Source organism: Poecilia mexicana, unplaced genomic scaffold (assembly GCF_051168715.1).
Source record: "Poecilia mexicana isolate PSO_F unplaced genomic scaffold, ASM5116871v1 scaffold_1, whole genome shotgun sequence".
Lineage (NCBI taxonomy): Eukaryota > Metazoa > Chordata > Actinopteri > Cyprinodontiformes > Poeciliidae > Poecilia > Poecilia mexicana.
The window spans coordinates 13,334,594-13,361,383 of record NW_028263370.1 but is presented as its reverse complement, the minus strand read 5'-3'; the positions used below and the strand labels follow the sequence as shown (position 1 = coordinate 13,361,383).

The following is a 26,790-nucleotide window of genomic DNA, read 5'->3' as shown; positions in this document are numbered from 1 at the left end:
TAAGACAAATAAAAACACACAGGCATTGCTCACCTCTAATTTCCATGTTTTGGCGGCCAGTCCATCGGTATCCATAGAAGCAATGAAAAGAGGTGCGTTGCCATGGGGACTACTCACTCCTCCAGCTAAACTGATTCCCAGGGTGTCACCTGGACCCTGTGGTGATATCAAACATAAAGACAAGATGTTGTTGCATTAATACATGAGTAAACTCAAAGTCTTGTGATATAATTAATAAATTGTAACTTTTAAATTGGACCTTTTGGAACAGACGACATTTGATTTTCCTAATTACAGAAAAAAATGTATTCCTTTTTTTTATTTTGAAGCCCCTTACCTTCTCTATTGTTACTTTTCTGAGCTCAGCTTCTTGAAGCATTTAAGAGAATAAAAAAAATAATAAAAAAACAACATTTCAAAATGTAGAGGTTTAGAGCAAACAAGTTTAACTGGATGGTTTTCAATTGAAAACTGTAAAGTGTATATGCACATGTTCTATTTTTTTTTTTTTTGACCTGAATAAATAAAACGCTTACTGCAGCTCCGTGTTTTGTTGTCCGTCTCCCTCTGGTGGCAAAAAGATGAATCACATCCACTTTTGCTGGTCAGAGTGGAGAAGTCAGAGGCTTCGCTCTGGATAAAACACAACTGAAAATATTCCTAGATTCACAAAATAATATTGTTAAAATAGTGCAGTATACTATAACAATACTACAAAAAAATTATTCTGGGCAAAAGAAGTCTGGATTAGTACATTATATTTTTTTCAGCTGTTACAATTACCTTTGTGGTGATATGAATGTTTTGTTTTTATTTCCTCTGTAATTTTGATTCATATTTATTCATTACATTATTGTTTTCTCTTATCTATTGTGTTCTTTGTTATTTTTCCTTCTTATTTTTTCTTTTAGAAGACAAATTAAAGATAATCATATTGTTATAAAATAGTGCAAAAGTGAATGATATTAAGATGCAAAGACTATAACAAAACCTAAATAAAAAGGGAAGGACAAAATGACAAAGACTGAAACAGAAACAACAAAAAATGCCAATAGTAATTACAATAAATTTAAGAACAATTAAGTAGGAATATTAACGCTGAGGTACATCAAAAAACATTATCATATTATGTGTGCTACATTTTGTACATCTAAAACTATTTAAAATTACTTTTAATATTTTTGTTCTTTTTGACAATCAAGTCATTCTTTCTTTCAATATTTGTCCTGAATTATGGCAGGTCTGGTCCTCCATACCAGTCAAAAGAGGAAAACAGTTTACCTTACTCCTCTGGGAATACTGGAGCCCAGCTTTAAAACGAGCTACCTCTAGGTGGACTGCTCCAGTGCACTCCTAAACCAAGGTAAAAAATGATTTTTTTTAATCTAGATGACGAGAAAACTTAGTAACACACACAAAAAAAACGAAAAACAGTAGCTGTGTTTTTGTGACAGGTTATTGAGTGAGACCTGTAGAAGTCTCTGTGCATGCTCCTGTGACGCGGCGCGGACATCTTCCCCATTGATCGACAGAATCTGGTCGCCATGTAGCAAGCTGCCGTCTGATTCTGCAACGCTTCCTCTGATGATTTCTGACACGAAGATGCCTGTGTCATCGCTGTTTGGAGGAAACGGAGGTCAAAAAGGTCAATAAATTCCACCTTGTGAAAGATTATAGAACACATAAACTTTTGCAGGATTATCCCACTACAACAAGACAAGGAGAATTAAGGAAGTAAGAACTCTGTCCAAATCTGACAAGTTGTAACAAAGTTTTAACATTTAAGTAGCACACAGCTGAGTACATTACAATGACATAAGTAAGGAAAGGAAAGAAAAGTCAGTTATGTTTCTGTTAGTAACGTAGGTAGACCAGTCAAAGTCTAAAATTAGTTTTTAATCTTGATTTTAGACATAAAGGTCTAAAGCTGCTTAATAGGAAGAGTAAACATTCCACACACCAGTGTGGCTATAAACCTACATTTTTGGGAGAAATTAAAACATATCAAACTCTTATTGCTGGTAGAAATACATTTGCCGCTTTGACTTTATGTGCAAAAAACATTTAAGATTTAAGTCATCTAACATTTAAGTCTATCAGTTTAATCTCCTATTAATCCTGAACGGTGTTAAAGAGATAACAGAGACTTTATAATGTTGTGTGATGAAACACACCTTATAAAAGCTATTCAGTCAAGTAAGTTGTTGGGAACTGTTTTTTGGGTAAAAAAAAAAAATCTTATAAAATAATAAAAACTTGTAATCAGTTTTTTCAAACAATTTTTAAATATTTGACAACAGCAACTAAAGCAGTTCCTACTTTACTGAAACTGTGAGATTCGCTTTGCAGATGATGTGTCCCTCACAGGAAAGTGATGAAAAAAAAATTGCTTTGGGGAATATTTGATTAACCTTCACTCTGACCCGCTGACAGATTATTGGCAAGTCTTTTGCTTTATAAGTTTTTGCAAACTTATCATGCATTTTCAGCACTTTACAGCCAAAACAAAGTCACCTTGCAGCAACTCTGGCATCCTGGTTCCACCACAACATTTCCACTAGCAAAAAAATAAAAATAATAATAATTTCTACTTCAACTGAAGAAAAAAACTTTCACAAAATCACAGCAGTGCACTTATTATTTTTCTTCCATTTTTATTTTTGACAAGAGGGTTTAGCACCAATGCTATGTGTAAAATTGATTAATAGATACATTGGATGCTAAAGTCATTACTAGCCTCCATTTGCAGGACACCATAAATTCATACTGAGAGAGTTATTATTTGCATACCTGATAGGTGGCAGAGTGCATCACTTATCAGAGAGAACTCATGATGTTTTGTATGTTTTTCACTCATATGCATTAAACATTACTTGGAATAAATCCAAGAAAATAGACAATTCGGCATCCAGTCTCACTTTACAATCTGGCGCTAAACTTTTATCCTGAAAAACAGCAAACTGAATTCAGAGCTTCCTTTAATCATCAAAACCTCAGGTCTATGTAGTTGTAGAGGAGCATGACTGATGCTTTTCCTGGATTAGATTGGTTGCAAAAGAGGCTTAAGAAAGTATGACATCAGGACTTTTTTTTTGTTTATCAGTGCAAGAATGACGTTGATAATAGTTAACCCAATTGTTTTTTTGGAAGACATTTGTTTTATCACTGTACCTGAATACTACCAAGATCTAATTTCTCTAATTTGCATAATAAACGCTAAAAGATTATGCACGAGTGAAAGTCAAATGAATAAATACACAATCTGCACTAAGCAGCCGCATTTGCATTTGCAATTTTAGTTAGCAAACCATTCGTAGGTCACACCAAATGGCCAAAGGTTTAGTCCAAACTCATCACTTATCCACGCCACTGGCGGAGCAACAGCTTTACTCTTTACCTCTTCCCCACGGTGGTGAACCCCAGGCCTTCCTCTGGACGAGGTGTGAGTTCCAGACTAAAGATGTCCCACAGGTCTTCCTCCCGGTAGGCCTCCTGGTGCCTGAAGACACGCAGCCGAACTCGTTGGGTGGTGAGCCGCAGGACTGCAATCGCCTCGTCATGCGTGGCCTGCCGCAGGTCTATGTTATTCACCTGAAGAGGTAAAGCCAATGAAAAGGCATTAATGCACAATGCATTTTTATTATTATTATTATTTATTTTTTTTTTTTACATTTTGTTATGTTTCAACCACAAAGGTAAATGTTTGTTTATTGGGATTTTAAGTGACAGACCAACACAAAGTAGTGCATAGCTTTGTGCTGAAAGAGACATTATAAATATGACTTTGAATGTTTTCATACATAAAAATCCATGAATTCCTCAATGTGTTATCAGTCCCCTTGAGTCAATAATTGAGGAACCAGTTTTTGCTACAATTGCAGTGCAAATGTTTTGAGGGAATGACTCTTCTAAACTTCTACATCCAGACACTGAAACTTTTGGACTTTCTTTTTTTGCAAAATATCTCAATCTCAGTTAGAATGGAGAGTATCTGTATATATATCCATTTTCCGTTTTTGCCAGAAATTCTCAATTGCATGTAGGCCTGGACTTTGACTGGGCCACTCTAGGGCATGAATGGCATTAGATCTGGTTTCAAACTGAATTGTCTCTGTTGTCTAATTTGGTCATTCCTGAGGGGTAACTGGTTTGCACTTTGTTCAGGGGCTGAATTCATATGTACGCCACACATTTCAGATTTTTTTTGTTAAAAAATATTTGAAAACAGTGCATTATCCTTCTATGTTGGACATTATTGTGTATCGGTCTATCACTTTAATGATATAGATTGTGAAAATGCAACAGAAGCCAGTGGAGTCTTATGTGTTTGCATGCATGGTTCTGTCACACCTCTAATATTTGGTCTCCAGCCTGCAGCCTTCCATCTCTCTGTGCTGCGCCGCCGTCGTTCACTTCATGGATTATTACTGCCCCCTGGTGCAAAAATGAAAAACTTCCCTCATTATTACAGAAAAGACCAAAATATGTGGACACTCAGACAGTCTAACTGGCTGCTGCAAGTCTTTATTACCGACTTTAATCAAGAATGGATAGAAATTTGATTACACAACACTCCCTTCTAAATTTTGCAACATAATTATAAAACCTTAACAGCAAAATTACTTAAATGTATATTTTTAGACACTGCTTGGCTCTTCTCACCAGAAGGGTGTCACATCCTCCTACGATGCTGAGGCCCAGGCCTAAGCTTTCTTTGCAAATTTCTATGGTGGTTTCCCTCCCAGCTAAGACCGGGCAGCTCCGGGGGTCAGAAGTTGAAGGACTTGAGGCTGGCCAATGAGAGCACTCTGCTGGAGAGGTTTGCTCTGTGCCGAGGGACGTAGAAGAAGACTGAGAGACTCGACGGGGTTCAGATGAAACAGCGGGAAGGTGGGGGTGATGGGAAAGTGATGAAGAGAGAGACTGAGAAGAGGAGAAAGGGAGAGTCTTGGATCGGCTGATGGAGAGCTTGACAGTGACCGGATCTTTGAGAATCAAACTGGACACCTGAATACAAAGAGGACAGGCAAGTCATAAATCATTAAATCAACTTGACCTTGGAGAGCGCGTACGTGGCAGAATCTGTTTGAGTGTGTGTGTTTCTGAACCTCTTCTACTGACAGTCCGGCTATAGGTTCACCCCCCACTGCCACGACTCGGTCTCCAGCCTTTATCCTGCCGTCCTACATATGGCAGCATGGAAGAAAATGTACAATAGGCAGAATGTAAGTCAGAATGTGTGCAAAAGATATTAAAGAGATTAAAAATCAAACACCCCCTGTGGACAAGTATCAGCATAATTGCCTGGGGCAATACATGAAAGCTTTTAAACACATGATGACATGCCATTAAAAAACTGCAACGACCATTTGGAGTTTAATCGGAAGCAAACATTTCCACAAATGCAGACAGACCGCAAAAATGATATCAGAAGCTGCAATTATATGTATTATACTTTAATGAGCTGCTTATCTGCAGCTCTTTATTTTGATTAATGAGTAATTGCACGTCAAATTAGAGAGGCTTGATAAATTATAAAGCATGATGAAATGATGTGCAACCTGTGTTTTGAAAGAACTCTGGGAACTCATTAAAGAAATGAACAAGGTAAGAACTAAAAGAAATTATATATATATATAAAGACAAAAATATTTATACACTATTTATACACTTTGCAAATAACCACAGGTTTCCACTTGTGGTTATTTGCAACCACACACAATGAAATGTGTTTTATTGATATTTTAAGTGATAGAAAAACACAAAGTACACATTTGTGAACCAGAGAGGAAAGTAACACATGGGCACTAAAGATGTTATTAAAATGCAAATTTGTAAAACCTGACATTGATTTGCTCTTAGCTTCCCTTAGTCAATACTTGGCATTTTGAGTCCCACTTGCAGCTGCAAGTCTTTTGGAGCATCTCTACCAAATGTATAAAGAGCCTGAGACTCTTTACACATTTTTAAAGTAGGAAAAACAAGCCAAAAATAATTTATATGAATAATTGCAAAAGTTTTTGTCCCAACTTCCACTGGGACAAACATGTGTCGCAGTCTGATTTGTAAGTCTTACAAATACGACTGTGGCACTTTGACTTACTACATGTAAACGTTGCTTTCATCGCAATAAGGTTTTTTCAGGTAGAAAGAAGGAAAGCAAGAAAAAAGGTAGAGGAACCTAATCTGAATCTAACTGGGTTTTTAAAAATAATTTGCGTACTGTAAATCAAATAAAATGAAGCGCATAACTTTGCATAATATTGCGTAACATTGCACTATTCAGGGAGAGACTGCTCAGACAGCAGTGGCATGCAAACACATGTAGGTTTGCATGCCACATTTAATTCCAATAAACGTCCCCCACAATTTATTGAAATAGCAATGCAGTGGCTATTTTTCAACCAAACTGTACCATAAACATTTATTAGGGTAATTAAATCAGCGTATAGCTGAGACTGCAGAAACAGACAAAAAAAGGCCACAACATTTTCACCAGGGATTGACTGAATGGGTTCCAAGCAACTGATGGCCAATGTAGGGTTTATTCATAGTTACCTATCCTATGAACACAAGAGCCATTACGTTAAAGGGTCACATTGGCAGTATACAGACACATCAATGAACTGCATTTTTTTTTTATTCTTTCAGGCAAATTGCATGCTGGAGGGTGTTAGAAGCAACATCTTGGGTCAAATTTCTGTATTTGTCTAAATTTACTCCCTCATTTCATGGCACAATCAGGCACACTTGTGACTTGCAGAACTTCTTCTACATGTTCTATGCGTCTCCTACGTGGTATTCGTCAAACAAGGGAGGGCTCCCTTCTTGCTTCATGATGTGTGTGTTCGCTAATCTGTCAAATCCAGCCTTGTCCACCGGATTACCAGAAAAACAGGCACGACTAGTCACTCCAGAGATCACATGCCCAAAGCTCCAGACTCCAGAGCTTTACACCAGCGAATCGGACACATTGTACTTTGTTATGGACAGCTTGGAAGCAGGAGAAACCCATTCTACAGGCCTCCTTGCAGACTGTTCTTGAGTTACTCTGAAGGGAACACACATTTGGAGAATCTGCTGTGTGACTTTTCATGACTTTACCACTTTTGTGGGAGAGTTGCTGTCATTTCCATTCACTTCCACTTTTTTTTTTTATAGAGAGATGAACACTTGTGAAGCAATCTGCATGACAAGGTGCTGGATATTATTCACCTATGTCCACAGAAGTGGTTAGTTAAAACAGCTGAAATCAATTATTTGAAGCAGTGACCCAATGCTTTAGGGTGCACAGTGAGTGTAGTTTGACAACAATCCCAGAAAATTACACATTTTTAGGAAAAACAGGAAATGACATTGTTTTTCTGCTGCATAATTAGGGGTGTAATTGTAAAAGTAAGAGATGAAAAAACTGAGGCAATTTGCTTTTCTGTATATTAAGACACCGGTCTGTTTTTTATAAATATATTACAGTTGTGAACGGACGCAGTTTTCTGATGCATACCAGTCGTTTTCTACTCCGTGACTCCCTCAAAAGCCCTGAATGATATTTAAAATCCTCCGCCTTATAGGTAAAGCTCTTTTCTGACCAACATCCAGCAGAGTGTTTCACTCTCAGACAGCAGGGTTATTTTTGAATCCTGGAGTGACTGAGTAGAATAGGAAGTAGAGCCTTCAGGTATCAGGCTACTTTCCTGGGAAACTACTGCCTTATTTGAGAGATGTGGCTGTCTTAGATATCCATTAGGCATAACTTGTTCTTGTATTACAATATAGAAACTTAAAAGTATAACATTTGTTTTAATAATACTATGTATGAATCATTTGGCCTCTTTTAAAGGCCAAATGATAGATAATTATGACAATAGGTCAAAAATAAGTACATTTACTCATCATAGTGTTATATTAGTATAAACTGACTGGGGGAAAAAAATAGTGTTGAGCAAAATTGGGATATTCGATCTCTGAGGTGGTAACACTTTTATTTATTTGGTAGCAGTACTTTTATTCAAGACGCACCTTACTGGCAGTGCCGTGCTGGATCAGGGACCTGACAACCACTCCTGCTTTGGAATAGTCCTCACCGAAGCAAAGGCCCAGACCTACATGATCCTGGAAAAAAAAATAAAAAAATCCTTATATTTAAATGTAGTGTTTAAAGCTGAGAAAAATTAAAGCCAGATGCATCCATGAACGGGAAAGGTATTGTACCTGGGGTAGGACGATATGCTCGATGCCATGTGGTTCACCCTCTGCAGCGTCCGTCTTAGAGTCCACTGTGTCCCCGTCCTCCCTCCTGATTCTCTTCAGCATTTGTCCTGCTTTATTTCTGTTAACATGAAAGTTATCCAACTCATCAAAACGTGATTTTCTTTTCTTTCTTTTTTTTTTTTGTTGTCGTCAGAAATAGCAGGTGTGTAAATGCACATAACAGGTTATTTACCGGATGAGAATGATCTTGACTTTAGAGGGGGCGTTGTTGATAATGGTGGTGGCATTTTGATGACTCCGACCGTACAAGATCTGGCCATTTATCTGGGGGGGAAAAAAAAATAAAGATAAAAAAAGAAAGAAACAACCCTTGAGTTAGTTGTTTTTTGTGTTTTCTTTGACTAACTCTGCATATGCCTTTTCAAAATGCCCTTTGATTTTATGTGCAATAATAATTATTGAAAGCATAAAACTAATTAAAGTGTCTAGAAAAAAATTGTCCATACCCCCTGAACATTTAATGTCACTCTGCAACCAAGAACTTAAGCTTATAGCTTATTGGGATTTTATATGACAGACCAGCTGAAAATAGTGTTTAGCTTTAATTGGACAGAAAAGGTTTTCCAAAGTTTGAAATGGATGTTTTTTTGTGTGTTCATCCATCGCTTACAGGAGAAAGTTAATATCAAATTTATGTCTCAAACTCAAATTGCGTTTCCTTCACTCCTGTTACAGTTCTTTTTTTTTGTGATAACAGTACTCTTTTCTAAGATTTCGGCCGTTTGTTCATCTCAGCCAAATTTGTTCCCCATTTCTATTGACCTTACCTCCAGCAGCTCGTCCCCAACATGTATTCTCCCATCCAAGCCAGCAGGCCCATTCGGGTCTATTCCTTCCACGCAGACACTCATTCGTGCCCTGGAGCCCTCCTCGTTGCCTGCGAGTCTAATTCCCAAACCGTGAGCTGCAGGGTCCTTCTCCAGCTCAATCATGTGGAGCCTTCCTGACAGGCTGCCATAGCGCTGGAGCATCTTCTCTAGCAGGGAGGGAGTGTTAACAAACAGGAGGGTTGTTAGGAGAAGAATATAATGGCTCAGCCAAAAAGTGTGGCCGACTACATCTAATGACTGACACTTGGAGACATGTGGAGAAGCAATCCAGCCTTGAGGACAGTGTGTGTGTGTGTGTGCGTGTGCGTGTGTGTGTGTGCGCGTGTGTGTGTGTGTTGTTGCAGTTTGCCTGGAAGGGATATTTCTTGTTGTGGACTGGGAGGACAATGTCAGGGTTTCTGTTCGCTGCACATATATAATATAATTGTGCTGTGTGTGCATGTGTGTGTGTGTGAATATGAACTTCCATGACGATATACCAGTGGATACATGTCTATATGTGCATGAGTTGTAACTTGTGGCTGTTAGCGAACATTTTAATGCACGTACATGCTCTCGCTTATAAACACATGTTCAAATTAATATTTTAAGTTACCTTAAAGTTACCCGCTGGCGTCTGCATAATCCAGCTTTTTGAAATTTTATGGGGGGAAAAACGAGGTCTTGTGTTACTGACAAAAAGAGAGTTGTGATGAGTACTGACTGCCAGGGTTCCATAATGAGTGGCATCAGCAATTTTATAAAAACAAAAAAATAATTACTTCTTCGCCGAATACATGTGCTTGAAATTAAAGGCAGGATTTTTCTAAACATGTCGGTGTTATTTTATGACTTCTTACACATTTTCCAAGGGGTGCCAAAAAATATGACTGGCACTGAGGTTTGTATGTGCCAAACCTCAGTGGAAACAATAGGAAACAAAATTGTGTCATATTCCGTCACTAAAGACAGCTCCATGAATTATGCGCCTTCTGAATGCTGCCTGTAGCCAGAATTATAACCTTTATTTAAGGAAAGGATCAAGGTGGCCGCTAAGATAGTTCCAGGTCATAACATTCATTTCCACCAAAGGAACAAAAGAGTAATCAGCCAGATCACTGCTCTAGCCAGCTGGTCTCCCGTGTAAATGTCAGAAAAATATGTCCATGTCTAAACGGAGTAAATTCATTGTCTGTGAGAATCACAAGTACAATCTCCTCCAGAGTTATTTATGTCTTAGTGGGTTTGCAGTAGAGTTAGATGACATGGACTCAAAATCATATCAAGTCAGTTTTTGTGTATATGTTGTATTATAATAAGACAAAAGTGATAAAAACGTTATCTGGAAATAGAGAGCACCATACACTGGTCTAAGAATATAACTTATCTCAAAATCAGAGAGGCGACTTCAGTTGACAAGTTTATGTAACAGGGACTTTAAAAAAGGCAAAAATATTTCCATCCAATCATATTAACAAACATGTTAATATTAATTTATGCCTTTAGAGAATTGACAGGAAACACTATAGTCAAGCCAACAAAATAACAATCCCAAATTTTTTTCACTTTTTGGAGCTTGCTCACATTAAGAATTAAATTTCATCATTTTCACATTAAACCACAATTCTAATGATGATAATTATTTTTTTTTTGAATGATAATACAATAATGACAGGGTATTGCTTTGTGAGATTCTGTTTTGCAAATAATTTGAAGTTTTTACTTCAATTGACTTTAAAACGTAACCTCTGACTTCTCTTCTGTGTCCTTGTGTAAGGAAAAGGAAAAACAAAAAATATAGATTTCTGCTTTTGTTTTTAATTATGTCAGTTTTGGTCCTCCACAGTCCTTTGGTCTTCATGATGATCTTTGATCCCTCATATTCTCTAATAAACCTCCAAGGTTTTCAGAGATTTTTGCTAAAATTAAATTACACACTAGTTGAGGAGAGGAGGTTGAGAGGGCATCCTGTATACAGAAGCTGTTAGTCCTTGGTGCCGTCTCTGGGATTCGATTCCTGACCCTGGATTGTAGCTTCATGTCACTTCCCTTTCACTCTCTCTCTGCCCATTTTTGACTAATACATCGATATTAGTCAAAAATGTCACTAATACCAAAAAAAAGAGAAAAAAAAGAAAATAAATCACTCACTAGTATACTATATTTACTATTTAGGGGTTTGGAGAAGCTATTTTATTTAGGGATGAATACAGATATACACTACATCCGTCAGATTTAAACTAGTAAAAATAAAAAAAGAATAAAAAATAAAGAAATTTGAGCTATTTATAATTTTCTTGTCACTTCAGTACGCCATACTTTGCATTGCTGTATCAAATCCCAAGTGTGGCCACGCAATAAAAAGTTTGAGGAGTGGGAGTAGTTTTCGAGGTTCGGTATCAGCATGTGCTCGTTCTCTCTGGAGCTTTGAGAGGGTGGCGGTACTCCCCCAGGCTTTTGGGCAGCGGGACCTATTTATGTCTGCATGACGTCTTTATGATGCACACTTACTCCTGCCGGTGTCGTCTCCGTCCTCGGCTGCCGCATCGGCTGCTGTTGTGACATTTACGGGGCTTCTCCGATCCATTCTATCGGATGTCGGCGATGGGGCCTTGGGGAGAAGTTTTTGCATTATTGAAAAGGCAGAGTTTGAGATGCCTCAGGGGCCCTTCAGGCATGAGCTGAATGACCCCTGAGGCTTGTTCCGTGTGCTTGATGAAGCAGAGGGAAACGCTGGTGAACAAGATGAATTAATGAACAAAGTTTTTAATGCCAGCTATAAATAACATGAAAGATGGCCAGAAGAATCATGCATTATTTGTAGCAGATGCACAAGTACATGGGAAGATAACTTCAAAAGAGCGTGCTGTCTATTTAGAGTTAAGCATCTGCATCAAAGCAAAAAAAATAAAGACTTTTTAGCAAACAAGGTAGCTGCAAGGGACTTTGAACCATAGGGGTTCTCTTTACACATGTGCACATTAATTACTTTCTTGCAAGTTAGTTTGATGCAAACGCAAGGCTTCTGTTGAGATGTTGCAGTAAAAGTCACGCATGCACACTCACACTAAACGATGCACCAACCTTAAAGGGGGTGGGGGTGAAGGGGTTCGCAGGGGAAAGACTGAGGAACAGACTGCTGAGAGTCTCTGCCTCCTAAGATCATGGGAGGAAACACAGATACAGCTCTACGCATTGCTGCACAAATCGCACACTAAAAAAAAAAAAAAAAACATTTTGGAAAATTCTGCGTAGGTGTTAATGACTCATCACTCTTTATATAAAATGCAGTGCGTGTCACTCAATAAACTGCTGAAAAAACACAGCCAAACCTCTGTTACAGTGTGGGGGCTGACATTCAGTTTGAGCAGGTGTGTTTTGTTCGGAGTTTCAATATTTACTGCAGTACCTGCTCTTTACCTCTGCAGGGCAGTGTTTGGTTTATGTTTAGAAGCGTAATTTAATCAGCCTTTGATGGCGCTTTATGTCAAAGCATGATTGTAAAGGTATGTCGTTCCCTAATACCTACAGCTCTTGTCATATTTCTTGGCTTGGAAAGTCTATGGAAACATCCGAGAACTTAATGATATTGTTATTACATTATTATAATTATTATAAGGTGGATGAAATAAAAATGAAGGGGCGTCCTGGTTCTGCTTCCTCGCGCTTCCTCATTTTTCTTCAATGCATTTTTGAAGTATCGGACTGGCTATCAAAACCAAAGAACTCTGATTCGAACTCGGAAGCAAATAAACCTGATCGACAGAAGCTGCAGAAAGAATCAAACTTTCCACCTAAGTATACATTCAAAGCCAAAAATCACAGTGTGACAGTTCACCTAGGCAGCGAACCTGCCTTACCTTGTTGTTGTGTGAGTCGCACAGCGGTGTAGGAGATAGTCTTTCATGATTGATGGGATTGGGAGACTGTAAGAGAAATACAAGATGCAGAGTGGGCGGATGGAAACCTATATGACTACGAGACATGAATACAATGTTGATTACATTATCAGTAAAAGATACCTTTATTTAATATGTTATCTGTCAAGCAGCCGTCATGATTTCAGGTTTCAAATATTGATGCAAGTTTGTTGGAGCGTGCCAGTGTAACATACACTGAAGAATGTGTGTAGTGCTTGTGTCAAGGTTAAATGTTTCGGAGCAGCTGTACCTGGGTTCTGTCCAGACCGGACTGAACCAGAAGCTGCACAGTGTCACCTGCCCTGCGGATGGCTTCTACTGCCTGCTCATGGCTGGCATCTCTCAGGTCCACGCCACTCACCTTGGCCAAGAAAAAAACATCCAAGCTAGATTATCATTTGATTAGGAAAAACCAAACAAACAAACAAACAAAAAAAACAGAAATACTATGCGTGTTGCTGAAGAAATTCCTGATTTGCTGAGGAAGTTCACTTGTTAACTGGACCGGTGAACACACAGGTATAATAAAATAACTCCAAAGAGTTCAAAATCATCAATTTGACATCCATAGTTCAGCTATTCAAAGAATTTGCTCTTCATCAGTTGACCACATGTTCCACTCCTTCTGTAGATCTTGTCAACCCCAGACATCTTAAATAGTCCAACTGCAGAGTTTGGCCTAATAAGTGTTACTTTTGTGTGTGTGTGTGTGTGTGTGTGTGTGTGTGTGTGTGTGTGTGTGTGTGTGTGTGTGTGTGTGTTTTTTACATCTACCCAACATTCTGGAGTTATTACGTGTGTTTATGTGAAGTTCTGCACATGCCTGTAGAAATGGACTGTGCTTCCTGGTTGTGAAAGCCACTTGTGTTTTATGTGAGCCGTTATAAAACAGGGATGTGGATGACTGGTGGAAATGATAGAATAAGCCCACACTTCACAGGGTGGGCAGTGGGGCGTTCTGTCACAGGATGCTGGTAAGAAACAGCAGACATGAACCAGACTGACGTAATAGTCCCAACTTCTTCCGAGGGATCACCTCTACTTCTACGGCCCCCCCTCCTCCTTGTGGGGTAGGTATTCCCAGTAATGGTGCAGACCAGATTTTAATTTACAAACAGGTAAATATCTAGTCCTTTCCACATCAGTAAAAAGACAAGTGCTCGATATTGAGAAAAAGAACATTTGACACAACCATGCTTGTGGAAATGGATAAACTCTTCTCCTGGGACTGGTAAGAAAATGTTCTGACAAGTTGTGAGTTAAATCCACTGACTCGAGCTCAGAAGAGGATTTCACTTCCAAAGTGGTTTCTTCAGATAGGAGCTGAACAACCAATCATAGAGCTTTGGGTAACCATGAGAACACACATCCATATATTCAGGGATAAGTGGTGTGTACTCTGTTCCTAAATGCAAAATGCTTTTGTTTTACTTTATGATACTCGACAAGAAAAATAAATGTTGTTGTTGAGTCTGTGCTCACAGATGTTTGTATCTGTTTTATTCAGCTGATGCGAGTGGAACCTGACATGGTCTTCTGCTGTTATCACCTCTTTGCCTCAAGGCTGAACATGTTGTGCATTCTGCAGCCATCCAGTTGTATAGAAAGAAAAAAAAAATGTTATCCAAGTTACAGTAGCCGCTCTGTTAACTCAGACACGCATCGCCGTTCTTGGATCATACTCGTCAACAAGGACATTTCTGAAACTAACAGTTTTACAAACCACATCTTGACTCATTTAAAGAGGTCATATTTTATTCCCACAGTGATGGTTGATATATAAGATATAAATTTAGAATGATTTTAATTACCGCACTCCAGTCAGATGTTTGACTTTTTTCTTCCCCCCAATTTTACCTTGGGTGCCTTCCTCCATCCATTTAGTCTCACTTCCAATTGTTTCATTTTTTTTTAAATATTGTGCTATGTAGTTACTTTATTACAACCACTCCTTGACTTCTAAATGTGTAACCTTCAAGGACACGCACACACACACACACACGCATGCACACAAACCTCCAGTATCCTGTCCCCAACTCTAAGGGTGCCATTAAGTGCTGCAGGGCTGTCGGGGCTGATGTGCTTGATGAAGACACCCCTCATCATCTCTCCACTGCTCAGTCTGCGGCCCATGCCTCTGCCTCCCATAATGCTGATACCCAGCGATTGGCTCGGTGCTCGAGTCAGCTGCACACTGTTACACAGAGGAAGGAGGCAGATACTGAACAGCTCATTATCCCTCTAAAAACTAGAGGTGTGCTCAACACACCGCTGCAAAAAAAAAAAAACAAAAAAAAAAAAAAGAAAAAGCAATAGAATTAATCCGATTTGTATACTCTTATTATTATTATTTTTTTTATTATTTTTGCAAACATTCCGTTTCCCTGTATTCTCTGATTACCACTGGGGATTATATTCCAAAGATTAAGTCAAAACAAAAACATATTGTTTCTCACAGGAAGCCACATGAACGATAATTTGGTGTGTGTGTGTGTGTGTGTGTGTGTGTGTGTGTGTGTGTGTGTGTGTGTGTGTGTGCGCACCGCGTATATTACGTGATTTATCCAAGTGGCACAAACGCAATAAACAGAAGACGGTAAAGCAGTTACTTTCTCCAAATCTCAAAAAAAGATGTTGCATGAAAAAAAAAAAAAAATCTGCTGTGCTGTTGTTCTACGACCACTGTGAACGTAATTGGAGCTCTCTTGGATTCTGTAAACCTTCTCTAACACAGAACGCCATGAAAAGCATCATGGGAATTGGTTTAAAAGCATCAGACAAGTGAAGCTGAACACAGGGAATTACTGACCTTTTAGGCTGATCCCAAGACCAGGCTGCATGGGAGCAGACCTCTTCATTATAAACCTCTTCTTTACCATCAACCTTTATTTTCACTTGTGGGTTTTTTACTTTTACACCTTCGTTTGTTTCGTCGGCTCTCTCCTTTGCATCCGTTTCCTTCACTTTGCTATTTGGAGGTTTTTGGAGGGATTTTGGAATCTGCCAGCTGGTGGTAGGAGAAAAGACACACAGAGGGGAAAAAAAAACAGAGTGAAACTGATTGCAAATCATTTAAATGCTTTGGGGGAAAAAAATAGCATTTTAAAAATGATGCTCTGAAGCATGTTATGTGTCATCCAAATTAAATGTCAACTGTGTGCTCCAAATTATATGTCAATAGGTTTTAAACAGTAATTTTGAGAATTTACAGACAATGTGATGTCCAACAACCATTACCTCTGTCAATTCTATAATTATTAGCTGTCTCCCCAATTTTGTGAGCTGAGCAGCTTTGGACAATACTACAAAAAGCTCAAAATATTAGAAGGTACAAACAAGCCATTTCAATGTCAAGTTATGAAATCAGTTAGTGGTTTAAATCTTACATTTTTAGCATTTTAAAACAGCATTAAGTAATCCACTTTATTCCAAACAAGAGCTTAAAGAAGTGAAAAAAATAGAGATATTTCAGCAACCAATAAAGAGCATCACATCTTAAATGTAGCCGTATTCTGGACTCACTCAATGCAGAAGGGAACAACATGACCAGCTGCAAAACTGGTTAAATCCTCTCTTCAAATATCAAATCACCCAGTTTGCTTTTATGAGCTTCTGGTCCCTCACATGTTGACAGAATCTGTGAGTATGGCTCTTACAACATTCAGCTGGTTTGACTGATCTATACAGAGAGGACAACGTCAAACAAAGTTTCGGCAGTTATTTGGAATAGGCTCTAGAACCATAAATGACGAAAATCGCAAAACATGGTGTAGAGAACCAATAAACAGCATAAGGGTGAGTTACATTCATTTCAAATTTGTCAAGTGAAAAACAAAATTGTTCAGCTCAAAGTTTTCAAAAATGTGAGGTCCATCTCCATGGGTAACCCAAATGCTCAAATGTACTGCTCAACCCACAAATGCAAATAACTTCCTAATCAAATGTCATACCTTTGAAATGCACAAAACAGGCTTTCCAACAATAAAGCAATTACTGCCAAATCACTGATATGACAAGGAAATAAGCAGTCCAGCAATTTTCTTTACTTTTACATCTCTCTGTCTCTCTATAAGTGTCTCATCCTCCAAACTTACACATCTAGTAGCACTGTTAATAATAACAATAATAATAAAATCATCACATCATCATAACAGTAATAGCATTTTTGCTGAATAAAACAGGCCCCATGATTATTATTGTAATAGCAATTTGCGGTTTAATATATATATATATATATATATATATATATATATATATATATATATATATATATATATATATATATATATATATATATATATATATATATGTATATATATATATATATACATACATACATAAAAACCAATGATAGTGATAGCAGATAATTTTGCACACAGTGATCGCAAGACAACATTTTCAAGCAGTTATTTACTCCTTTACAAGTCACAAAGGTTGAAACTGAATTATATTGTTGAGCCTTGAGAAAATACACTGATTAAAGTGCAAATAGCCCTGAAAATATTTATTTTCTCCCAGTGAAGTCACAACAAGGTTGTGTCTTGAGGTGTGTGTGTGGGTGTGTGCTAATGCGTACTGTATCTCTGTTGACAGCGCGTGCACCGAGTTTGTGTGAGTGTGGGAGAAAGAGTAAGAGAAAGGCAGATATTTTCATGAATATGTTTAACGGTGCACGGCTGTAATAAGAGCCGAGGATGTGCCATCACACATGCCCGTAGCCAGTTAATGCTCAGAAGAAAGCAGAACAAATGATCCTAGCAGGACTGAGAGGGCGACTGGGAGAAGACGGCAGGAACCAGACTGGGAGGAGAGACACACAACGAGGAAGCAAACACAGACGAGTGAGGGTGAGATGAAAGACGGATGCAGACACATAGCAGAAGAACAGACAGACATGATTGAAAGATAAAAATGAAGAAAAGATTGCAGGGAGTAACGGATGACGGCAGGGAGAAGAAAAGTGAAAACAGGAACAAACAGAAGCGAAACGATTCATTCTTGCTGACAGTCGGCTCTGAGATCCACACACGAACAGCTAAATATAACTCAGGGATTCAACACGGAGAAGAACGGAGAGGAAGAAATACCGACTGGAACAATAAAGCTGGCTACATCCTGTGGCAGTGTTTTCTCACCTATGCGGTTAATTAAAGTGACAGATGTTGGATCTTTTCAAATATTAGATATGCCGTATTTGCAGTCCCATAACTTTGGTGCAGAAGGAGTATTGACTCAATTGTGGAGTCATTCTGTTTTCATAAATGTTAATTAGAAGAACCGAGGCGCATGTGAGATGTCTGATGTTGTACTCCGCCTGAAGTGTGTTAGGTTGTTAAATTAAATAACTTATAATGTCACGTTTATTTAATTTTATTTATGTCAGCGTATTCTAATAAAGAATGGAACCGGATGCTTTGGTCCACACCATCGCCTTGCAGCAATAAGTCTCTGAAATAAGTGTTTTTAGTTTTCCAGGTACCCGTACCATGCCCCAGTGACTAACATTATTCAGCAAGTGTTAGATAAAAATTGTACATTGATCTCAATGAAAAGGTGGTAAGGATTGGATGATCACAAATAAAAGGCAGAACTCTCTCTGTCTTACATTACCTTGTGTCTGAGGCTAGGGTGATGGTGGGGACTACAGCTGGCCCTCTGAAGGCTTTGAATGAAACAGTGGCCCTGACTGTGGGTGGCTCTGGAGCTGCTGTTGTTTTGTATTTGACCGAGGCAGACAATCTGAGCGCTGATGAAGCCGGAGGACAGGAGGATCTGACTGAGACTGACTCAGGCTCAGGGGTAGGTAGGGTGGGCGAAGAAGATGGACTTTCTGTTGAGATGGACGCCAGAGGAGGCAAACACAGACGGGTTCGGTGCTCGTCCACCTGATGAGCTGGAACATAGGTTATCCTGAAAGCAGGGTTAGGTAGGAAAAAAATATATATATAGTCAAGTAAAACTGACAAGGAAGCTTGGGTACTGTGTAAACATCGCCATTAGTTCAGAAAAAGTTATTTTTCTTTAGTGAGAACAAAAATAGTTGAAAAGATCAATAAGTAGATATTAGGCCTTGATGAACATAATTTAATTTTATATATATATGTTTTTTATTTCTAAGACTCAAAGTATAATTTACATGTTTTATTTCATAGACATTGTGGCATTTTGTTGACTTCCAGAAAACCTTATAGTTGGTGACCACAACAGTCCTTTGGTAAATAATCTGGTAAAATAATCTGGTAATTCTATGAGTAAATGAATCAAATGTTTCATTAGGTTGCCTTACTTTTTGGGGGCGAGGGGATAAATACAAATGCACATCTTTTAAGCTTTTTATTTGTGAAAACATTTGAGGACTATGTAGCATCGTTCCTTCTCATAATAATTAGAAATAGAATCCCACAAAAGTAAACTGAAGGTTGAAAAGGTTCAAGCAGTGAGAATATTTTTGCAACCACACAATGCTCTATAGACATTTGAGAAGCCATTAGAGTTCAATGAGCACATGATTGACATATATCCCACGCTGTTTGCTAAATTGACACATTCTGGACCATCCACAGGGGTTTTATTGTGCAAACTGAGAGAACCACAAGCAACAGCATTTCACTTGTCAACTTGAGATAATTATAGGTCTGTACTGAAGGCTGTGTGGCATGCTGAGTCTGATGTGGCCTGATTGGCATTCAACCTCTTGCGACAGATACGTCATGTTCTGTTAATTGAGCAACATTCCCATGTTTCCCTTTGAACAGGTTCAAAGATGGTACAAGGCATTATTGTCTCCAGACATAGCATTCCTTGTTTGTTTTTTTTTTTTTAATCCAGATCTGAGATGAGATCCCTCAGGAGAACATCCGTCGCCTCATCACATGCATGCTCAGGCATTGTAGATAGATCATACAGGCACATGAAATAAACACTACTGAGCCTCACTTTGACTTGTCTCATGAGTTCAACTGTTTCTAGCGTGTGCCACTCAACCTCACACATTAGCTCTGGCTCCGTACTTGTCAGAGAGGTGACATTCCATGTCCCTAAAGCCGGATTATACCAACAGGAAATGACCAAACCAAGGGTTCCGGCCCTCACCTTCCTTCCTCCCACTTTGCACGGCACCTGATCCTGATATTCCTATCTGCAGGTGGTAGGCCCAGGCAGAGGGGGCTTCCTGTAGCTTCTTTGGACTGAGTCTTGTGAGCTCTCCCACAGGCCTGGCTCCACGATGGTGCACTGATATCCCTAATCTGGGCAAGGTTCACCTCTTGTTGTGGTTAGCCACATTATCAGAAGACTTAAAACTGCTTTAAGCTTCTGCGCAACATTCTCTCCGACCTGTCTGATGTTCCTTGGTTTTTGTGATGTTGTTTGCTCATAGATCTTCTCTAACAAACCTCTGAGACCTGAATAGAGTAGCTGGTTTTAAACTGAAATCAGATCATACAAAGGTGGATTCCATTTACTGTACTAATTTTGCAACTGCTGAAAGCAGGTGGTTGGTTATTTTTCGTCCTGTCAGAATTAAGGGAACTGGTTACAAATTCTCACCACACTTTTCAGATTTTATTTGTCACAAATTTTTTTGAAAACCATGTATCATTTTAGTTTAGAGTAGATGAAAGTCATAAAATTACAAAACATGAAGTTTTAGGAATGGTAACACTTATACAAAACACTGTATTAAATAATGTTATAATGTTCAACTGTCATTTTCCTGGTCAATGAAATCAAAAAAGTTAATTTTACAACCTTCCCAAAGGGGTCTGGGGAAGAAAAAAATTCTAATTCAACAGAGCTAAGATCTTTTTCTTTTTATGACAATAAACTTCTGAATTCAATAATGCCTCATTGCACTTGTACTATACACTTATGCTATCATACATTACTGTAAGAGTAATAGAAAACAGTTGCTCAAATCTTCCTTAATTCATGAAGGTATTTTGAATCCTTACGTTTTCTGTGCTAAGCTGTTGTGACTGAACCGTGCGGACAGCTTGTCTTGTCTCAAAAGACGCAGTTTGATAGTGACAAGCCCTCATCCTTCTGCGTGCCTCACTCTCTCGCTGCCAAAGCAGCTCAACTGCCTCCACTTGCTTTTAGATTGTCTGAAGTGCTGTCAGAAGGAGGCAAAGAGAGCATGTGTGTGTGTGTGTGTGCGTGTGTGTGGAGTTGAGTGTTTCTGTGTGTATGTGGAGAAAGAAAGAAAGAAAGAAAAAAAAACATGTGTGTGTTCATCAGTGTGTGTATTCTGTGTGCAGTGTGTGCATGAGAGACTCTTTAAAACGCTCCTTTATTCAGAGGTACACTGTTCAAGGTGAGATGAGAGATGAATTATTCAGAAATATTTCCCATAGCAGGAAGAGGGTGTTTTTGGAGGTTAGGCCACTGAATGCTTTTGTGTGTGCTTGTGTGTGTGTGTGATGCCTTTAAAAGCAGGGGAGAGCGATGCAGAGAGAGAATGTGAGTAGGTGTTTAACAGGGCAGAGGGATAGTGGAGGTGGAGCACATCCCCAATCAGCCAAACAAGCTTTTTCAATGTGGAGCCATAATTGCTGATGCTGAAACAAGTGATAATGTAGCCAGTTTTTCCTCAGGCAGTCTTTAAGAATTTCATCATCTAAACTGAACATGACTGTATCGCCTCAGTCAGATTTGGCTGCAATAAGTGAAACATTATTTGTCTACAATAATGCAATGAAGATTGTTGTGCTCTGTATAGTGCACACTTAGATTAACCATAGGAGTAACGCGGTCATTCAAATCATGGAAATGGTCAACCTAATATGTTGACTTCGTGGGAATAATTGCCTGCATACCACTACATGGTTCTCAAACCGGAACCCTCTAAAATCTTTAAGAGGTCTAAATAACTGGAAAAGCAATGAGTAATCGCTTTGCATTTGTACCCAAGGCTCTGAGCAATAAGCACATTTAAATGATTTACACATTATTTATGATTTATTAGTATTAATTTGTGATAGCTTAAAGGGATAATTCATTTTTATAATTTTTTTAGGGTTGTGTGGTGTTCTGAAGAGTCAATGTTTTACTTGCAGTATGAAGCTGTTAAATGGGTCTAAGAATTTGAGAGACACTCTCAGGAATCGCCATAACTCCTAATGAGATCACCATCCAGAACAACCCAAACACAAAGCACCCGCAGACTAAACTCTATGTGAAGCATTTTACATCAGACCATTGTTTCATCTGTTAAGTATTTTGTAAACCAAACAACATTTTCATTTCAGTAATATATATGCTGTGGTCGTGCAATTCTAATTACCTTGAACAAGGAAATACATTGGATTGTATGGATAAGGTTTTTGAACTTTGAAAACCTTGGGGGCTTTTATTTATTAATTTATAATTGTATTACATTAAATTAAATTAAATAACTAATTAACTCAAAAACAATACAGAATGACTCAGATGTACAAAGGCATGCTCCGTGAAGGCATACATTTTATTTTCTAAATTAAAAAAATAAATATTGTCAGTACATTTCATCTAAAGTGTCAAGTAAGTTTAAATAAAATATTATTTATTCCTTTATATAAGTAGATGATGTACAAGTTGTTTTGTTTTGTTTTTTAATTAGCAAATAACAGTTTAACAGTGTTGTGGGCAAGAGACACTTCTCACCTCATCTCTGGCCCTATGACAGAGTGCCTGCGGAGCATGGACCTGGCCTGGGCGCTGCTCAGATTTGAGGCAAGTTCTCCATTTATGGCCAAGATGACATCCCCCACCCCCAGTCTGCCATCCTGGCAAACAGAGCCCCCCTGGACCACGCTCCGGACCAGCATGCCTGTGCCGTCCTTGATAGCACTCACCGACATCCCTGCCAACAGGCGCACAAACACATCACACAGAAGCACACAGAAGCATGGGTGAGTAGAGGATAGGCCAAGACTGCTCTGACTGCACGCCAAACAGACATTTGCCCAAACAAACACCTGACTGCTGCAATAATCAGTATAATCAAGGCAGACACGAGGCAGATTAGCACACAGACATGGCCACATATGCTTGACATTTGCACGGCAGCATCCTTCACACTCACACTCGCATAAGTTGCATTAATGCAGTCACACACACTCGTGCTCACAGAGGGCAGATGGGCACAGGTGACTGGAGGAGTGACACATGCCATTCGCACAAACACCCGACTTTGGCGTTAGCAGTTTGGACACTAGGTGGATTACGCTAACGAGTCATTAATGCAAACAGGCAGAAGTAGGTAAATCAGGTCTCACACACCTCAGGCACACACCTAAACATGGTGTAGAGAGGGAAGGCTATGCCAGATTGGATAGGCTGGTTTAAGGTGCTGCTAGCTACTAATGAAGCACATCCACAACACTATGGTCGTACAAAATTTGAACTTGGTCAAAAAAATGACTTTGTGCTTAATTTTACTTAAATAAATAGTTTATTGCTTTTTTTTTTGGTATTACATTCAAATTGCAATACAATCATAGTGCATGGAGTACAATAATTTGGGAACACAGCAACTGCCACTTACAGGACAAACCAAAGATACACATTTCAAAGACTGAAGTCTAAAGAAATAACAGTTAAAGTTTTCAACTCTAGAGGTGATGAAGTACAACACTGCATCAAAATACATCTAATATTACAAGCTCTAAAAGTGCTTATATGTTTAATTAATAGAGATGCACCAAGAAAAGCAGCAGGCATCGAAATTTGGATGCTCTCTTTTAGGAATCTAAAAATCCTTTCTTGAACACATCATTCTTAAAAGATACAACCTCAGCAGCAACACTTTTTGACGTGGTTGTTGTTGCTGAGGAAAGAAATCTCAGTGTTAGCTATTTTCAGTATCAATGGGTTGCTTAAAAGTGCAGACACAGATAAAAGGAAAAAAAGGAAAAAGCTATTTAAACTAAATATTGTATTATGACATGTCAAGACATCTGCAGCTTACTGAGGCTGTAAGAGATTGAGAAAGAGCAACACTTTCAGCAGATGACAGGGAGGCTGAAAATATTACATCAAGGTTGCTCTGTTTTATTCTTCTACGTTTTAAACTGTTATGTAACATAGTGGACCTTTAAATATATTTTGTGTTCTGGAAATCCCAGAGTTGAGGTAAAGGGTTTCTTTTTTCTTCACTAAATACAGACTGTGATGCTAATAATGCTACCTGCTACTAATAGCTGCAAAACAACGCAAAGACTTTGTTGTTTTAAAATATTAAAAAGCTGCCTTGTAGTGGCAGCTGCTACTAATATGAATGAAGGTTGCTTTCTGGAGGAAGGATGGAAGAAAGTATTTTTATACTTATCAAAGACAAAGTGGAATTTGGGAAATCTATATTTCAAAACTTTACACAAATCAGAAATGGGTCGCAAAATTCTCATTGGTGCATTTCTAATAATTATAAGTAAATTCATAGTTCACATGCAAAAGCATTTGATTTAAGCTCAACAGCACATATTAACAGTTCAAAAGACTCAAGTGGAAAAGTGTTACAGCAACTGCTTAGAAAATTTAAGAACATGTAATGATTGGTGCATAGTCAAATAAACAAGGCAAGAACAAGACTTAGTTTTTCAAACCTTTTTTCCTTAAAACTTGCTGTTATGCACCTGTATGTTCATTCTTTGCTACAAGCAAAATAATTTGTTTTAAATTCCCAAAGCTGGACGTTAATATGGTCATGGAGAGAGTTACACATGGCAACCAGATCAAGTAAAAACAACAATATGGTACCAGGTTTTGTTCAAATACAATGAATATAAAATATCTTCCTGTCTCTGTGGACCAGCAAAGGTTTGGGCATTTCTGTGATCGCGGATTTCTGTTAATTGAGAAAGTGAACTTATCCTAAAATAGTAGTACAATGAAATGTACAATCATATAATATCTGTTATGTATAACAGATATTATGGGCTTTATAAAACTAAATTTAAATGACAAAACAAGAACAAAAGCACCATCAAAAGACTTAAAGGCATCATAAGAGATTTGAGCTCTCAGGTTAGTTTTTAAATCTAAGAACTTAAATATCCAAGATGTAGAACGAGGTACCGTAAAGTGTTAAACTTCACCATGCAAAAGTATTTATACCCCTTGAATCTTGTCACAGAGATTCATGAATCAGGTCTGACACAAGTATTAAAAGTGAAGTAATTATGGTAGAAGAGTTGCAAGACTGAAGCAATTCTTGGAAAAAAAAAAAGCCACATGAGGCCCTGATTCCTGTATGACACAATCCATGTAGAGGGCACAGCAAACACATGGAAGAAAGTGCTTTGGTCAAATGAGACCAAAGGTTTTGCATTTTGCGAAAATGAAAAAGCTATGGGGGATGTAAAAAAAAAAAAACATAACTATGAAACATGGTGTAGGGATGCTTTTCTGGTCAGAAGTGATGGGGAAACTGATGGAACTAAGCACAGGGCAAGTTTTAACACCTATCCAAGATTATTATTTTTTTGTTAGTTGTAAAAACCATGCAGACAACTCTCTTCTGTCCAAAACTAAAGGCCAGTGTGTTGTCAAGTCAAGTTTATTTCTATAGCATACTTCAGCAACAACGGCCTTCAAAGTGCTTTAGGCAGTTCAAAGGACTTTATCACACATAATTAGTACAAAGTACATTGATGTTTCTGGCTTTAATGTGACAAACTGTAAATAAAAGTTCAAGGAATAGAAATACTTTTGCAAGAAACTGTAATAACTCTTTAAAGCTATACCTTCTATCATAAAAACCTAAATACTAACATAATATCATGATGCACGCATTTCTTAAGACAAAACACCGGAAAATTAGAGAAATTTTAGACTCATGACCCACCAGTATTCATAACAAAGAAGTGCTTGTAGGAACAAATATACCATTATTTGGAAAAAGTACATAAATGCTAGTTTACGAGACCTTATCTCAATAATCAGGAAGGTATGGAAGAGTGTTTATTATGTTCAAAAGCTATTTTTCTTGCTTAAGAAAATACCAATCTTGCTCAAAGAACACCTCATGGGACTGGAAGGACAATCAACATTAAATTGTAGGAGTACTCAAAAGACTTAAATAATCAGGCATTGACCTTCATCATTCACTTAAAGAAAACCTTTCTTGCATCTTAATCACCAAAGTCTGAGCAAAACTCAGACTTGTTCAGACTTAGGGATTTAAAAAAAACATATTTAGAAAATTATATTATTTAGAAAATATTTTCATATTTAGAAAATTATTTAAAAAAAAAACATTTAGGTTGTAATAATTAAAGCTCTGTGTGGTACAAACAGATCACAGACAAACGTATTCTATGGTGAACTGCCCCTTCTAATGAGAACACGTCATTCTTAAAAGCTACCACCTCAGATTAAGATGAGATCTCAAAAAAAAAAAAAAAAAAAAAAAGGCAATTATTCTTTTGAAGTGAAGAGTGTCTTGCAAAGTAAATTTCAGCTGGTGCTAGCATGTGACCTTTTCTGGTGAAGTAATTCTAAGCTATTATTAGGAATGCTGCATTTGTGTTAGACTCTTATTTTGAAGAGAAAGAGTAAGTACCGACAGAGTTAGCAAATAAAGACTGCTTCCACGCTAGCTGACAACACGATGTAATAAAGCTTTGAAGGAGCCGTCATTGTTTTTAAATAGTTTGTGGCAGTCTTTTGAGGCAGTGACAAGAGCAACAGACAAGATTTGATTTGTAAGGAGTGTAAAAAAAACAAAAAAAAAAACTGGCAATCTTTTTTTTTAGCTGCTAACAAAGCTAAAAGTAGCATCTGCTTTGGAGCTCCCCATCTGTACATTAAAT

At 38.1% G+C, this 26,790-nt stretch overlaps 1 protein-coding gene across 1 annotated transcript in view; it reads right to left on the bottom strand.

Moving 5' to 3' along the window:
- LOC106916244 (multiple PDZ domain protein) overlaps positions 1 to 26,790 on the bottom strand; it is a 57,812-nt gene that overhangs the window by 5,412 nt on the left and 25,610 nt on the right. Inside the window, exons 19-39 of the mRNA XM_014984394.2 lie at positions 22,643 to 22,841; positions 18,611 to 18,910; positions 15,810 to 16,007; positions 15,017 to 15,194; positions 13,251 to 13,361; positions 12,941 to 13,006; positions 12,165 to 12,236; positions 11,592 to 11,691; positions 9,039 to 9,247; positions 8,444 to 8,535; positions 8,212 to 8,329; positions 8,020 to 8,112; positions 5,109 to 5,183; positions 4,663 to 5,007; positions 4,351 to 4,434; positions 3,398 to 3,591; positions 1,470 to 1,617; positions 1,282 to 1,353; positions 537 to 660; positions 338 to 369; positions 34 to 156 (exon numbers count right to left, since the gene is read on the bottom strand). Coding sequence (XP_014839880.2) covers positions 34 to 156; positions 338 to 369; positions 537 to 660; positions 1,282 to 1,353; positions 1,470 to 1,617; positions 3,398 to 3,591; positions 4,351 to 4,434; positions 4,663 to 5,007; positions 5,109 to 5,183; positions 8,020 to 8,112; positions 8,212 to 8,329; positions 8,444 to 8,535; positions 9,039 to 9,247; positions 11,592 to 11,691; positions 12,165 to 12,236; positions 12,941 to 13,006; positions 13,251 to 13,361; positions 15,017 to 15,194; positions 15,810 to 16,007; positions 18,611 to 18,910; positions 22,643 to 22,841 — 2,933 coding nt within the window. The remainder of the gene's footprint in view (positions 1 to 33; positions 157 to 337; positions 370 to 536; positions 661 to 1,281; positions 1,354 to 1,469; positions 1,618 to 3,397; positions 3,592 to 4,350; positions 4,435 to 4,662; positions 5,008 to 5,108; positions 5,184 to 8,019; positions 8,113 to 8,211; positions 8,330 to 8,443; positions 8,536 to 9,038; positions 9,248 to 11,591; positions 11,692 to 12,164; positions 12,237 to 12,940; positions 13,007 to 13,250; positions 13,362 to 15,016; positions 15,195 to 15,809; positions 16,008 to 18,610; positions 18,911 to 22,642; positions 22,842 to 26,790) is intronic.